The sequence below is a fragment of the Lissotriton vulgaris genome, chromosome 10, assembly GCF_964263255.1.
Source record: "Lissotriton vulgaris chromosome 10, aLisVul1.2, whole genome shotgun sequence".
NCBI classification, from domain to species: domain Eukaryota; kingdom Metazoa; phylum Chordata; class Amphibia; order Caudata; family Salamandridae; genus Lissotriton; species Lissotriton vulgaris.
Window position 1 is genome coordinate 221,485,096 of NC_141698.1, and position 16,682 is coordinate 221,501,777.

General features: G+C 45.2%; 1 protein-coding gene across 4 annotated transcripts in view; it reads right to left on the reverse strand.

Moving 5' to 3' along the window:
* Positions 1 to 11,275: 11,275 nt before the first annotated feature.
* The window catches only part of LOC147685008 (uncharacterized), a 2,279,237-nt gene continuing 2,273,830 nt past the window's right edge, over positions 11,276 to 16,682 (reverse strand). For all 4 annotated transcript variants that reach the window (XM_086940905.1, XM_086940907.1, XM_086940908.1 and 1 more), the window contains one exon: positions 11,276 to 12,147. In XM_086940905.1, coding sequence (XP_086797031.1) covers positions 11,972 to 12,147 — 176 coding nt within the window. In that variant the 3' untranslated portion in view covers positions 11,276 to 11,971. The remainder of the gene's footprint in view (positions 12,148 to 16,682) is intronic.

A 16,682-nucleotide genomic window follows, 5' to 3' on the forward strand; every position in this document is an offset into this window, starting at 1 on the left:
AACCGTTCAGAATTCGGTGGCAAGATTGTTAAGGCACGTTCCTTTCAAACACCACATCTCCCCACACCTACGCAGGCTACATTGGCTACCTGTGGCCAGTCGTATAAAATTTAAGGCGCTTACCCTGGCCTACAGAGCCTTACATGGGACCTGCCCAAATTATTTAAAAAAACGACTGCCTAGATACTCTCAGGCCAGACTCCTACGTTCTAACCACAAGGTTCAGCTCCACGTCCCTCGAGCAGAAAGGGCTCGCTTGAGTGGCAGAACTTTTTCCGTAAATACAGCATTACTTTGGAATACCCTGCCGCCCGAAATACAACAAGCTCCCTCAGAACCTAGTTTTAGGAGTTTACTGAAAACATGGCTTTTCACGCAATAGTTCTAACTTCTTCGCACTATGACTCTTACTGCTCTCCCTAGCGCCGGGACACTTCCTTTGGAGGTAGCCGCTCGCGCTTTATAAAATTCAGTATTATTATGATTATTATTATTTGCAGACTGATGCGAGGAATTCGCCTCATGCTGCCTCCGGACCCCAGGTACTCTTCATTATGGGACTTCAATAAAGTTCTACACCTGTTCCAATCTTGCCAACCCAACAAATATTTGTCGCATAAGGAACTGTCTGATAAGATGGCCATGCTACTGTGTCTAGTGTCATGCCGATGAGTGTCCAATGTTCGAGCCCTAGACATCTCGGGAAGGGTGTTCACCCCGCTGGGGGTCACCTTCCATATTGTTCGCAGAACCAAAATAGATTCCAGAATGGTGTCATATCCAGATTTTGACAATTCCCCTAAATTGTGTCCGATGCCTCAAAGAGTATGACGGAAGAAACTCGTCCACCAGGGGAACGCCAGTTACTGATCTCCCTAAGGAAGCCTTTCAACGTGGTTACGCCACCAACGATATCCCGTTGGATCAGATGGGTGATGCAAGAGGAGGGTATAAATGTCTGGCAGTTTGGCACCCATTCAGTGAGGGGCACAATTGATTCAAAAGCCTTTTCTCTGGGGGCCAGGTTAGAAGATATCATAAATGCTGCAGACTGGTCATCAGACTCTAAGTTCAAGAGATTCTATTTCAAACCAGTCATAGAGATAGCGTCGTCGGTGGTGGATAAGCTTTGAACGAGCATAATCCTCACCTTCAGTCCTGACATAGTATGAAAAATGTCCTAGTAATTATGACGGAAAGTTTCAATTCTATTAAGGACGTGGAGGTGAGGATTATTCCCGCCCAAGGCTCTAAGAGTCCTGATCCGAACTCAGAACCATTCAGACATATGAACATCAAGGTGGTGCCGGTCGTATGGTATTGCTTCACTTCTAAACTTTCCCCTCTTTTAATTGATCTATGTATTACTGTTATATGCTGCTATTTTTATTGTGCTTTTATGGACACGTCGTATCCAAATAAAGATCTTGATTGATTAATTGATTGATATGGTATAAGTATGTGTTTTTGAAGAATGTCTCTTTCTTTCTAGTAATGACCGCCCTAAAGAGGTGGATAAAGAGTGTTTTACATTATCATTCACACTGTGATTCGATTGCATTATGGTCTTGTGATGCTCATCCAGATCTGCATGGTATCGGAGTCATTGGTCTGTTTTTGACTTCTTTCAGTGTAGCATGGGATTCTGCTCCTACACAGAACTGTGCACAGAGACCCAGGACCTCAGTGAATTGTGGTAGACCAAAAAACTCACCTTAGTGACTAGAAACCCTAACCAGCTAGCATCAGTGTCTCATTAGCTCTTCGTCCTATAGCAAAGGAACCAATAATAAGACAACCCAGAACACGCGACTTAGTATACACACAGGAATGGTGTGAAGCAAGAACACTCTTTCTTATACTTCTCACACCATTCCACAACAGAAGTAAACAAGAGACACTGGAAGAGTTAAAATATTTATTTTAAAGACGTGCTCTAAGATGCATTATTTTCGCTAGCATAAGTAGACATATGATTAGAAAGAATATGGTCAGAATTGTTACAATTCCATAAAACTCAAAAGGAGAAATCATGTTACAATGATGGTGAAAAAAGGTACTATGTCGCCTAGTACATCACCCTCCCTAGATAGGAACTATGTTTTATAAAACTAAAGAAGGTCTCTTAGGCTTGTGTGGGCGACCCCATACCTCTAAGATCAGCAGGGATGAAACACATCGGGTTCGGCTAAAGCTCTTTCTCTCTGGAACCAGGAATCTTCCAAGTGTGTGTAATCATCCTTTTTTAAATTTTATTTTATTGAGCATTTTCAGAATAGCATATCACAGATGGTCATTGCAAATACATTTCAAAATCGCTCTGCTTCAACAATAGGAACAAAAACCCTGTCGCAGTATGATACGCAGTGACAAAATCAGATACACATACATGTTCACATAGTCATATCCATGTCCACAAAACAAGCCTGCAGAAACATATACCCAGAATGACTTAATAGATTGATGACAATAGAGGATTCAGCACTCACTAGAACGACCCTCCTCCTGTTCACACCGTGCTATTAAATATTCACGTAGAGGGGCCCATATATCCGTTGGTCTTGAGGACGTCGGTAGTTCTTCCACGTACAGTTCCAGTTGCTCCCAACAATACACCATATCTTTGAACCATAGATCAGCTTTCGGTCGGAGTTGACTGTCCCAAGTGAACAACACTCGCCTCTTTGCCAACAAAAGAGCAACCTGCAGGAGGCGCCCCACTTTACCCTTCACCCCAGGCAAATATCCCAGAGACATCCCAAGGGTGTACAGTCCATCACCAGGCCGGTCATAGTGCATAGAAGATTAAGCACCTCCTCCCAGTACTGATCGACCCACCTACAGTGCCATGCCATGTGGAGGAAATCAGCCCCATCCAGCCCACATCTCTTACAACCATCTGAATCTCGCAGGCCCATCCTGTGCAGTTTTTTGGGAGTATGGTATGCCTGATGTATAAACTTCAGATGTATAATTCTGAAATTACTATTAGGCGTCAGGCACCCAGTCAACTTACATATCTGTTCCCACATGTCTGTCGTCAGCGGTAAGTCTAGCAAAACACCCCAGCGTTCCATATTTTTGTCCACTCCACGCACTGTCTCCCCCTGTACCATCTTATATAACTTAGTTAGCAGCTTTTTCCTCAACGGAGCTACTATAAGCATCTGGAGCGTCTTTAACGTCAACGGTTTGTCTGGGAAGCTGGTGTAGTGGTCCCTTATTGCCTGGCAGAGTCTGTAACAAGTAAAGAGAAAAAGAGGTGTAGGGTTCTGTATATATTCACGGTCCGTCTCAGAGATGTATTGCCCATTAACATACAAGTTACTCAGATGCATAAAACCCGCTTCTCTAAGGACCGTAATGGGGCCTCTCTCACCAGCCACCGAGAGGGCAGCGTGACCTTCTATAGGTAACGCAGGTGCGTATAACGGAAGTTTATGAGCCCGCCTCCCGATCTCCTGCCTAGCTGCTATAGTACTGTCAATCGTGTTTATTTCCGCCCTGGGCGTCCGCCTATTAGTGTGGGTGATAATACCTTTAAGCGGCACGGGGTGTGCGTCCCCGTCCTCCACAGCCACATGCGGAATAAAGTCATGCGTTCTGAACCAAAAATACGCATGCTGAGCCTGGCCACATAGATAATACACAAATAAATCTGGAGCATTAAAACCCCCCTTCAAAAATGGCAGTGTCAAGGTAGCCCAGTTTATTCTTGGTGATTTTCCCCCCATACCAGTCGCAATAATTGGGTCTGAACTGTTTATCACCGCAACACGGTCTGCCAGGGACAGCGGTAGACAAACCCAGCGATCAATCAGCTGCACCAACTCGGCATATGCGCAATCATAGTTTTCCCTAACTACGACCTCGGGGTCCCTGTGCAGCCACACCCCTAAATACTTCACCGGTTCTTCTGACCACACTAAAGAATATTCCACCTGGGGTGCCACCGTTACCGACGTCAAAGGAATTCTAACTGATTTCCCCCAATTTATTTGCAGCCCCAAGAAGAGACCAAATGTAATATATTCACGGATTATCCGGGAGAGGTATCTCTGCGGGTCACGGACATATAGGACCATATCGTCCGCGTAGAGTGAAATGCCGACCGGCCGATTATTAAAATTTAAAGCAGCTGCCCTGTGGGGTTGGTTGTCTAATTTTACATGCCAGCGGTTCCAGAGCGATGGAGAAAAGAAAGGAAGACAGGGGGCAACCCTGTATGCTAAACGGCTCCGACGTAAGCCCACCCACTATGACTCTCGCCGAAGCGTCAGTGTATAGAACCTGAATCCAGCAAACAAAAACCGGGGAGAATCCCACCCTATTAAGAATAAAAAACATGTACCTCCACTCTATAGAATCAAACGCTTTGGCAGCGTCAAGAAGGACAGCCACCGCGTCCAGTTGTGGATTTAGCACATGGAACATGGCAAATATTGTTCGTAGATTGAGGGAAGACGAGCGCTCCAGGATAAACCCAGATTGATCTGGCAAGACTAAAAGCGGCATCAATGGCTGTAATTCAGTGGCTAAGAGCTTTGCCAGTATATTCGCATCGAGATTTATCAAAGATAACAGGCGATAAGAATCGCAACGCGACGCAGGCTTGTCCTTCTTCAGCAAAGTAATAATTAAAGCCTGTCTCAGGGATGGGAGGAGCACACCTGTCTCATGAGCCTCAGCATACGTTTCTAAGATGTGTGGTACCAGGAGATCTACGTGCGCCTTATAAAATTCCGCCATCAGGCCATCCGGCCCTGGAGCCTTTCCATTGGGCAGCGAGAGTATTGCCACCTTTACATCCTCTTCGTCAACAGGGAGGCTTAAGTATTTCCTGTGAATATCCGATAACCATGCACAGGCTGTGTCATCCAAATATTAATTCATAACAGATTCAGACATACTACCCCTGGTCACATACATGGATTCATAAAATGTACGAAATTGTTCTAGAATGCTATGTTTAGTGTGGTGAGTATCGCCAGCGCCGTCTACAATGTGATCAAGCGGAGGTGTATCATACCGTTTTCGAAGTCTATTAGCTAAAACCCTGCCTGGTCTTCCCCCCCTCACCATACGCCCTGGCCATATATCTTTTGCATCCTGTGCCTGTCCAGCTGTGCTAGTACTGGTCTAGTCTTTATGGGCGTGTTTAACCCACGAACATTCCAGGTTATACAGTTGTAAACTTCACTTTTCATCTATTACCATAAGCGGAACATTGAGTACAATAGACAACTTCATTGTTTGCAGACATGCACCTAAACCAACCCCGTGTGTCAGGCATCCAGCAAATACAGTATCTCCAAGACAGGAAAACAAAACAATCCCTTCAACCCCCACCCACTTCAGCCTTCCCAAACTGCTAAAGACCAACTCCATTGTTACAACTTGCCCCCATAATAACATTGAAAAACATCGCAACAGGTGGGGAATACCCATCAGGGGACGTAGCGGCCAAGACCACTCCCAGTTCGAACAAGGGAGGGGGCCACTGAAACCCGCTAACTCCAGCCCCATCTCGAGACATCCCACAGGGAACAGAGAGCACCCCTATTTTGGAGATGCATATGAGCAGTTCATACAGCCACTGTCCGTGCAATTAGTCAGTGGGAAAAGTTCTGCAATGTCACTCTCTGGGCACCTCCCACAGACACTGCCAGTAAAGTGAATCATAACCTGCTTGGCAACGAGGTGACAAAACGACCTGAACACCCTATGTCAGCCCCCTGGCATCATAGAGCAATCCCGCCGACATCCTGTGCACCTGTTCCCCCAGCCACACTGAGCCCGAGCCCCCTTACTGTTCAGTCATCAACATCAAATGTATGTTCTGATGCTTTCCGGCGCCGCCTCAGGAATCGGACATGTTCCATCGCCTGCTTGGGGCTCGTGAAGATCTTGCCGCTCTCTATATCACCAATGTGCAGCCTCGCCGGATAGAGCATGGCACATGGGGTCTGATCCTTGATGAGCAGCTTCTTGACGCCCTGGAATTCCTTCTGTGCCGCCTGGACGTTAGCAGTAAAATCTGGGAAGAAGGACAGTTCATTACTTTGGTACGATATCTTGCACATTTGACGAGTCACCCTCAATACTGTATCACGATCCCGAAAATTAAGTAGTCTAGCAATTATGGGACGCGGGGGAGCCCCCAGGGCGGATGAGTCACCAAGGATCGATGGGCCCGCTCTACAGCAAACAGAGGAGGCAAACTGTCCGTCCCACAGATCTGCCGCAACATCTCCTCCACATAATCCTCCAGCCATCCCACGTTGGTCGATTCTGGCAGGCCGAGGATGCGTATGTTGTTGCGCCGAGACCGTGCTTCGATATCGTCATTTTTCGCTTGAATGAACGCCAGTAATTTTGTAATGTTCGTTGTCTTAGCCGCCACCTGCTGAAGCCCATCCTCGGTATCCATGATGCGTTGCTCCGCCTCACCAATTCTGGTCGCTTGCTTGTCAAGCTTCGCCGAGAAGTGATCCATCCTGCCGTTGAGGGCCTCAATCTTGCCATCAATGGCCTGCAGGCTGGCCTGAATGGCGGCAAGGGATTTCTCCAGGGCCGACGAGCCCTGCGATGTCGACTCCAGCTCCGAATTGGAGGCCGCGTTCTGCGCCGGTTTGCCGCCCTTGCATAATTCAAGATTAAAGCGAGGTTTAGACTTGTCAGGTTTGCCCATGTTTTCTGCACCGAGCAGCTCCTACAGTTGCGGCAGCAGCCCACACCGCAGATCAAGGAGAGCGCGTCCGTCACCGACTCTGCAGAGTGAGGGGCACTGCAACTGGCACTTCAATCGCAAGTCCAGCGCCACCTATCACGTGGCAATACCACCGCAGAAAGTCTAAGGCGATGAAGCCCCAAGTAGAGTTATGTAGAAAAAGAAAAAATGACCTTCTGGGACACCTCAGCACCGCACCACAGAGTCTTCTACCTTCCGTCTAGACGTCCCAACCACCCTCGACAGGAGCCCAAGACGGCATGGCCTTACTGTTAAGGAATCCAGGCATGCCAGTAGAAGCCTCCAAATCTCACCACAAAGAAGAGCAGTCCAACTGAGAGGGGTCCAAGAGGCAAGATACACAATGTGTTTATGGCACCCACCTCGAGGAAGGTCACGCTCAGCCCCCCAGCCAAAAAGCACGGGTGAACCGTGCCCTGAGCTCAGACAGTCCTGAGGCCTACTTCAGCTCCCCACACACCACACTGCATAGGCTCACTGCAAGTAGGAAGGAGCCCAACGGTCCTTAACGGTCCGGGTGCACCGTCTCTCCAGCGCGGGTGGGATTAAGGCCAGTGCCGGTAGACGGGAGGATCCAATAGAACACCAGTCAGCAGCTGGGGGTTAATACGCCTCCACTCACCGCAGCCGCGCAGCCTATGAGTTATCCAGATCGCGACCTCACACCAGCCGCTCTCCCAGGCCAGCAGCCGGGCACCTCGCACACCTCCCCAGCGCCACCACACTATTACCGTCAAAAGTCACTTTACTCCCCTTCCGCAGGGAACTCTAGGGCCGCAACTATCCTCCGGTGATGAGGGCCGCCGTGGCGCTATGCGGCCTCGAGATATTTTCGCGCTATTGCTCTCCGCTGGTGTCCGGCCCTGTAGCAGCCCAGCACACAGCCTTGCGCCGGCCGCTTGCGTAGCACAGCAGCCCGACTCTCCATGCAGCCCTCTCGCACTTCCAACATGTCTGTCAGCGACATTTCTCTTGCCAGTCTCACCAGCTTCGCGCTCGGATTCCAATCCGTATGTTCACAGCCAGCACTGGAATCCGTCACACGCGGCCCCGCAATCACAGATCAGGCAGCTGACGGGTAGGACTAAGGAGCAGCCTCGAACACTTCCCAGCTGTTACCACGAGGGTCAAAGGCCTATGTTTCCTTCGTGAGGCAGGATAACTGAAAGATTTTTGGCGGCGGCCAGCAGAGCTACACTACAGTACGGCCATCTTGCAGGCACCAAGCCACGCCCCCGTAATCATCTTTACAGTGTGATATTAAAGATGCCAGAATCATGTTGTTTTGCAGCTGCCTGTATGTTAAGGCTAGAAACGTGAACCGATCACATTGGAAAAACAGCAACTCTGTTATGATAACCTTGGAGTCTCGAGCTCTCGCTCTGCAGACTAGGGACACAATGTAAGTCTAGCGAAGCTGAAAGCACGCCTTTCTCATGTAAAGCATTTTCACGTATCCTAACTTACAATAACAGTTATATGCAGTGGTGTGTGCAAAAGCAGCAAAAAGGTAAAATGGTGTTTAAACTTATAATAAGCTCATGCTAACATAACACTGTACCTAAACCAGGCCCTAAGCCATGCCACATCAGGTTTTGAGAGTTCCAAGGCCGAATAACAAGACTAGAGGATGAGGGTGTCGAAGATAGGCCAGGTTCTCTTAGATTACGTCACTTATGTGAAAAAGAAAACAATGTTTTATCAGAGATCCAAGGGCAGGGCTGGGGACTGCTGAACAAAACCTGAATCTCTATTTGCCGATTTCCAAATACACCAGGGTGAAAGAGCGGGGGTAGTCCACTTGGCCATCATGGACCTCAGCTCAGCATTTTTATAAGGTTAACAGAGCTAAGGTCTGGGCTGCTCTGAGGTCAATAGGGGTCAATCCAGCTTGGGTCACTTTTTTACGCAACCTTCATGAGGGCCTCACTGCCTCTGCAACGTATGGTGAATGTACCCAACCTTTTAGTCTGAAGAGAGGGGTGTGCCAGGGGTGTATCCTGGCCCCCTTTCTCTTCATTCTTTACATCAATGGTCTGGAGTCAGCCATAACTGAATTTGTGTTGGATGTGCCACGATGGGGGGTCATCCATTGCCTGAATTTTTATATGTGGACCCTGCCGTCTTAATTTTTGAAAAGGTATATACCCAGGCAGACATTAGCTACAAGGACCTGGCTTAATTGCAACACATCATAATGGTAACATATGATAAACACACGAAAAAATGATAAAAATCAGAAAAATCAACAGACTTATGATATCAAAAATACATTTTAATTTCGATTTGCTTTTTTTTAAAAATCAATCTGATAGAAGATATGTAATTACACAAATGATACATTGATTAGGAATGACATTTCTAATACATTATTAAAATACAAAAAATAAATAAAAAATCTTTTAATTTAAAATTGTTTTTCAAAAGTTCCGTCTTAATAGCATGCACTGCTAAGGGCCTCCTGGAACTTTTTTGTCACTTACCTGGATGGCTTCGACCTCTCTTTTAACTACTCTAATTCCAAAGTTATGGTAGTTGGCCCCAGAAACACTAGTAAAAAAATTGTGATGAAGGGCAGTTATCAGCAGTGTTAAGCATTTTGTGTACTTGGGGATCTTAATAGATTCCCATTTTACCTGGCAACCACTGATCAGACAAAAAGTTAAGATGTTCAAAAGGGCAGCTAACAACTTTAGTACCCTTTTGAGACGATTAGGCCGCACACACAGAGGCAAAGCTCAAAGTTTATAGGGCTAAATGCATCCCCGCGGTTAACTGTGGATTGATATTTGGGGTTACGTGGCCATATCTACCTACATTAGAGGTAGCTGAGAACATCTTCCTGAGCGGCATTTTAAACGTCCCCCAAGGCACTCCCAGTGAAATCACCCACAAGAAATTGGCGTTAGGATACATTTCTGATTTCATTCCTTTATGCAATTTGCTCTTATGGTTTCCCTCTGGCTGAAGGAGGATTTAATACTTAACAAATTTATAGTGCAAGACTGTTTGAATCTGGATAACATTTCCGGTATTCCATGGTTGTCTTTTATTCGAAGAAATCTCACTGAACTGGGCAGATCAGAACTGTTTTCAGACCCCGATTGTATAGTGAAAGGGGACATCGCCTGGCTGAAGCAGGCCTTTCACTCCAGGATGGTAGTGGAGTTAGAGGTCTCTGCTTTGACTAAGTGCTTAATGCACCATTTTATTATGGTCAAAACAGTTAAGTGGAAATGAACCCTATTCGGACTAGTAGATGTCCAGATATCATTGCACGCTGTTTTCATATTTTAGAATAAATCAGTTTCATCAGTTGATGTTTCCTAAGGGAGGCTTGCCAAAATTAGCGGAGCTACAGGTATGCACCTGTGATAATACCTCCGTTCCCTATACCTTACATATTGTAATGATACACCTCAGATTTAATAGTTTACGTCATCAGTATATTTGCCTGCTAATTCTACATCTGAATTTTAGAAAAGTGGGACCAGTGTTCCTGTTCCTACAACTTTTTCTGTGTCATATTCTTTATCTGGTATACTACATTTGCAATAAGCACACTTGTGTATATTTGAGATTGGATCTATCTTGAGTTTTTGTTATAAATCTTGTTTCCATTCTGAGAAGCTTATGATTGTGTTATGTTATCTTTGTGTAAGGGAACTCTAATTCTGTATCTTTGATGTAATCAATTTGTTATCTGTGGATGCACTTGCTTTTATTCAGAGAGTGACACACGTTTTTATGGTTGTATTGTTTTATTGTGAGCACTTATATGACTTAACAACAAAATGGAATGAAGTTAATGCTACTACTACCACACAGTCAACTAAAGGCCATGAACATAAAATATTTCATAGATGATTTATGCCACCCATAAAAGAAAATCTCTCAACAATTGGACCAGGACAGATCCACAAAAATGTGTGCAACTGCTCCATATGAATGAAATGTGGGGGTTGGGTGGGAGGGAAGGTTTACCAATTTGTGGTTTTGGGCTGGTCTATTCCAAGTCAACATCTCTTCACTCAAGCCCTGAATACAAGTGTGGAGGAACGGAATGCCTGTAAGGAAATATGGCAGGATGGTACCACTAGTCAATGGTAATTACTCTTGCAGAGTTTGGACACCAGCAGTATGTGCGTTAGATGGTAACTACTAAACTTCCTGTAGTGAACCACTTTCATCCCGATATAACCTAGTTGGTAATTTGCATCAAAAGAAACCATTCTTATCAGATTGTTGCTTGTAGTGCTGTAGATTCACATGCTGTGCATGCTCCTGTCATCTAGGCATGGACTTTCAACATTACACACAGTTTTTCTTAGAAAAGGGGATTTGGTTTTAAGGTGACTTGAGATACCTCCCCTGAAATTCACAATACATTAGGATTGACATGGCTGCATCCTACCACTGCTTGCTCACACTTACGCATTGTAGGCTGGTGTTCTCATGTGCATTCAAAGTTATTTCAAGAACATATTGTTTTAAATAAGTACAAACGTTCAAGGGATGACCAAGTGGATTTAATATGAATTTTAATCTCTCTTTTATTTAAAAATTCATCGATTCGGTGCAGACACTGCGATCACAGCAGGGAAGTCTGTTACAAGATTAACTTTTCACCCATTGCATAAAAAAGAATGACAGGGAAAGAGAATGATTGAAAGAGTTTTTTTCTAGTAACTAAAGCGAATCTTCCAAGTAAGCCCTGCAGCAGGTATGCGAAGAGTCCTTGTAAGGCCAGGAATCCCCCCACTCGAGGAGGGTGACTGAGAAGCCATAACTATGCTTTGCTAATATAATCCATCTTTTTATTTCTGTGTGCTTTTTCAGAAACTTGGTTTTCTTTAAGTTTAATTCTAGCATGATTTTCCATGCTTTATTTTAAAAGTAGCAGAGCCGCTAAACAAGGTAAAACCATGAAAATGTTACTAAAGAGGATGCAAGAAATGAAAAGCAGACTCAACAGGAAGACGAGTCCGCACTCATGCGTTCCTCGTTGGATTCTCTTCGTGGTCTCCTGGTGGTCTATGTTTTACTCCCAACGGGTCAGAAGGGGAGCGCTAGAATCCTGGTCTCACTCTAAGCACTGGTGCTCCTGACTGACAGCGGAACGTGCTAGATAAAGGAGCAGCACCAGCGTTCAAGGCACCAGGCTGGCTGACGTCAAAGAGGCTGCTTCTAGCACAAGGGCAGATCTCTCTCCTCGAAGCACTAGCCCGGGAGTTCTTCGTCGGACACTTGGTCACTGAGTATCACCTGGAGGTTACTTGCACGGATACTGAGCACACTCGGACAGCATGCAAAGAGATTGGCAACTCCAGCAGCCGTCACTCCGGTGCCATCCAAGTTCACCTGGCAGATCTTCATGTTCCGGAAGTACTGTAGGCCTGTTCGAGAGAGGAAGAGGAATCATACAAGTGCTGACACGAACAGTCATAGTTATCTACTGCAGTTTACACCTGCGTACCGCGCTCTCTAAACAAGCACAACAATAAGTCAGAGGGTCTCCGACCACCTTTTACCGGTGGAAATGAGGGCCTCAAGGATGGTTTAAATAAAATGTGCAGCAGATGCGTTTATTAACAGCTAAAATGTACCATATCTTATGTGATAAACATGAGTTTAATAAAATAAGCATACAAAACACAAAATCATAAAACATAAAATATTAATCGTCAAACTTAAAACATTAATCTCAATCCATACCATGCCTGGCAATCATCAAACCAGATCAAATGAGGTAACATTTCAGTTCCTTTTGCAGTAAGGAATTTTATTGTACACTTTGATAGAGAAGCGCAATCCCACAAATACCAGTTGACTTAAGACTCTTACCTCCCATTTAGGCGCTGGCATATTTTGTAAGCACTAGTTGAAGATCCCAAATAGAAAGCAGAGGGCGAGCTGTAGCCTGAGCATAGAAGGAAAATATACCCTACAAGTGGAAGTTTTATCCATTATCCATTTCCACACCAACAGTACCACCCGTGATCCATTGTGTCTGTTACTACCAACTTCATCTATGTCACATGAACGTTTATTCCGCCCAAAGATGGCAGCCTTGTTCGGAACTATCTGCAGTTTACCAAGCAATCTACGCGATTACGTGCACAGCCGTATCAATGTCACACTGCAGGAGTTACAAGACAAGCACTGAAAGAAAAGCTTTCCGAAGCAGCAGATTCTACAATGGGCCGGTTACCTAAAGCATACAGAGGAGAAAGAGAGGAGAGAGAGAGAGAGCGAGAACACTGTATACTGCCACATTTATCTGAGGCTTAAAGGACACGGACCTGTCAAAGGCACTACCTACAGTTGCCATTCTAATCACCAGAGTTGGCGAAGGTACTAACTACATGAGCATCTGAAAACTGGACCCAGCCAAAAGCAACAGCTTGTTTTTTAACAGTTACAACATAACTAGTTCTTGTGCACCAGCCTGCAGACTTCACCCACGAGTATCACCCTTACTACCACCTTATGATGATGAGGCTTCTGGGCATTGCCTGTGTCCATGGTTAGAGTTCACCAGGGTCAGGAACGGAAGATAGAAATTTTAGACTTTTTACTAATGCTAAGAATTTGCCATCGTTTTTCAAGTCCAATATCTGCTCAGTCAGGGGACGGAGACAATGAGTATGGCGTAACAAACACCACCGCAGCCTATGCAGTGTGGGGGGCACCCACTCTTGTAAATATGAAGAGGGCCCCCCTCAGCTTGTTTGTCCAGGGTATGTGTCACATCTCCTGTAAAGCAGATGCAGTTTACAGCCTACTTTGAGACTCTCTGGGCTGACTCAGAAGTGAAGAGAAACAAAACAACAACTTTTGTTTCTTTTTCACAACTTGCCTGCCAGGCCCCTTACAAGAGCATATACCTCCTCCCCTCCCATCCTCCTCACAGAAAGCTTCTTCCTTAAAGCCCTGCTTGTCTGAGAGGGGAAGAGGCTGTACAGAACTTATTGGGGCAGATATAAGGTTACTACCTTTAATTGGAACAGTCAAATATAGTCATCTCTTTACAGTTTAACATTCTGCAAAGGCCCCAGTATGGATCTGAAATAGAACTTTATAGAAAATCATTGTTATTTATTTGAATATGGCTTTTCTGTCTTTGTCAGTCAAAGTCAGGGGTCACCAGGGCAGCTGTAGAGCACACTTAAAAGTGTTTTCTTCCTACATTGTCTGTTAAACTATAAATAAGGGGAAAAAAACAATCTGATTTTTCTAATTGTTGTACCAGCCGGGAAATTAAAATACAGATCAAGCCCATATGAAACCAATTAGGTGTCAACCACCATAGCAGGATGTTCGCACCCCCAGAAACATAACCAGGACTCTACTTACGGGCAATGAAGGGACAAAATATAGCTGGAATGTTGAATGAGTGGTGAAGGATGTCGAGGGGTGATTGCATATGAGTGATTGTGGTAGGTGAGCGCTAAGGAAGTTGACTCCCTCCCCCAAAAGGCTCTCCTGCAACACCAGCCTTTTTTTCTCAATGACAAGCACAGTGGTGCCTTGCACAGGGATCCTGTGTGTTAATGGTCTACTGTAAGGGGACAGGGATAGCTTTTTTTTAAAAAATATATTTTTATTAACATAACCAGCAGGGCAATGATACATACAAAAAATTAATATGCATTGTGTGGATCTTGAGAATAAAGCAACCTCACTCATTATCAGAGCTATACAGAAGGAACAAACACATAGGCACAGTAGCTCATTTACATCTATACTTGTCAAATCTACATCACTCTGAGTCACTTTCGTCATCTTCGAGGTTAGGAGGGTCACAAATATTACCACGAAATCTCTTCTAAGCCCCCCAAATTGTCTCCCATTTCTTAGGGCACCCACAATGTATAAACACAGACTTTTCTGCCACCATCATGTCATCCATATCCCCGCACCACTTACGGAGAGTAGGGAGAATGTCCGACCCCCACAGTAAGGCAATGTTGCATTTTGCCACCATCATACCCAACATTACCCAGTCTTATTGCCGGTGGTTTAAGTCATTGGGCTCCCATATATTCAACAAACAACAACGAGGTTCCGTGACAAGGGAGACATCCATAGTTTGGGAAATTGTACGCATAACTGCTGCCCAGTACCACGCTATGTTTTTACAGTCCCAAATGGTATGATAGAACGTCCCTTCATCTCCGCAGTGTCGCAGGCAATACTTGTGGGAGATGGACCCTATTTTAAATAATGCCGTACGAGTGTAGTATGTGCGGTGTAGTATCTTGAGTTGAACCAGCTTTAATCTGGAGGGTATCGCTCTTTCACGAGGAGAGGAAAGGGCCTCTTTCCAGTCAGAATCATCTAAGTCGCCCACATCGCTGGACCAGTTCGGTCTCAACTTGGATGTCCCATCAGGTAAGTTATTAATCCATTTTCGGTAGGGAAAGGAAGTGGCCCTATCTGGCATGTGCTCTGTAAGAAGCCAGTCTTCTAGAGGGGAGGACTCCGGTAGTGAGGCACCAGGAGGTATGACCGACCGGAGTGCTTGTCTAACTTGAAGGTATCTGAACCTCTCCTTTTGAGCCATTTCATAATGTGTTTGGAGGTAAGAGAAGTCCACCACCTTTCCCCCCTTCCAGAGGTCCCCCACCACTGAAATACCCAGGTTATCCCAGGATAGCCTTTTTTTAAATAGTTAAATGCAGGCATGGTGTCCTCTGCACTCAAGGGGAGTTGTTGTGTGCAGTGCTTAATTTGTAAAATATTAAGTGCCAGGGCCCTGACCAGGAGCCCACTGTAGCTTGAAGAAACCATCGCTCCTGTCATCTATTTATTTATTTATTTGAAAGTTTTATAGAGCGCATACCAGATCCTTGCGGATATCAGAGCAATTTACAAGCAATGAAATGTATACAAAAACAGTACACAATAACAGTATATATCAAGCAGTAGGAGATATAAAACCTAATACAGCAGTACACAGTAAAGAAATAAAGATATGTGTGGATATAGTGTGCATAAATAAAACAGACCAGGGAGGTAGATCAAAAGCTGAATCCTAAGTTGAGCTAAATCTTGTCTTTGATACAGAGAAAGGTGCGGGCCGAGAGAGCCAACGTGCCATGTAGATTGTCTGTTTGCATCTATGTAGGTCGTGATTGTTAGAGAGACTCATGTGAATTTTTCCATGAGAATCGTCTTTACTTCCTTTTTGAACAGTGCAGTAGATGTTTGGGTCCGGTTTTGCAGAAAGGAGGTAAACCAATTGAGTACTGACCCTGACCCTGATAGACCCATTCTGAGGTTCAGTAGTTCAGTCAGGTTCTCATGTTTGACCGTATCGAAGGCAGAGGAGAGATCTAGCAAGACGAGTAGGCATTATCCATTTTGGTCGAGTATTTGTAGCGCATCATCGATAATGTGAGTCATGGCTGTTTCGGTGCTATGCCCTGCTCTAAAGCCAGATTGGTGATTGTCAAGGAGGTTGAAGAGGTCAATATGTTTTGTAAATTGTTGGAGAACGCATTTTTCCAAGAGTTTGGCTAGGGTAGGGCTGTTCGAAATAGGTTGATAGTTGTTAAGATCCATCGGTTAGCTGTGGGTTTTTTTAGGATGGGTGTGACTTGCCCTATTTGAGGACGTCAGGGATGCACCCTTGATGTAGAGAGCTGTTGATGATCTTGGTCCAGAGCGGCAGGATCAGAGGGGTTAGATCTTTAACTGCGTTAGCTGGGAGAGGATCGGTGCTATGATTGGCTGACTTGAGGGTGCTCAGAATCTTGCCTACAGATTCTTCAGTGTATGAGTCGAAGGAAGACCATGCTGCATCATTTTTTAGGTGAAGTTTTGAGGTTGTTTGTTGTGGCGGAGTTGGAGATGGAGAAGAGGGAGGTATTGTTATAGGAGGGTAAGACTGTCGGACTGTGAGGACATTGAGGAGATCCCTCTTGAT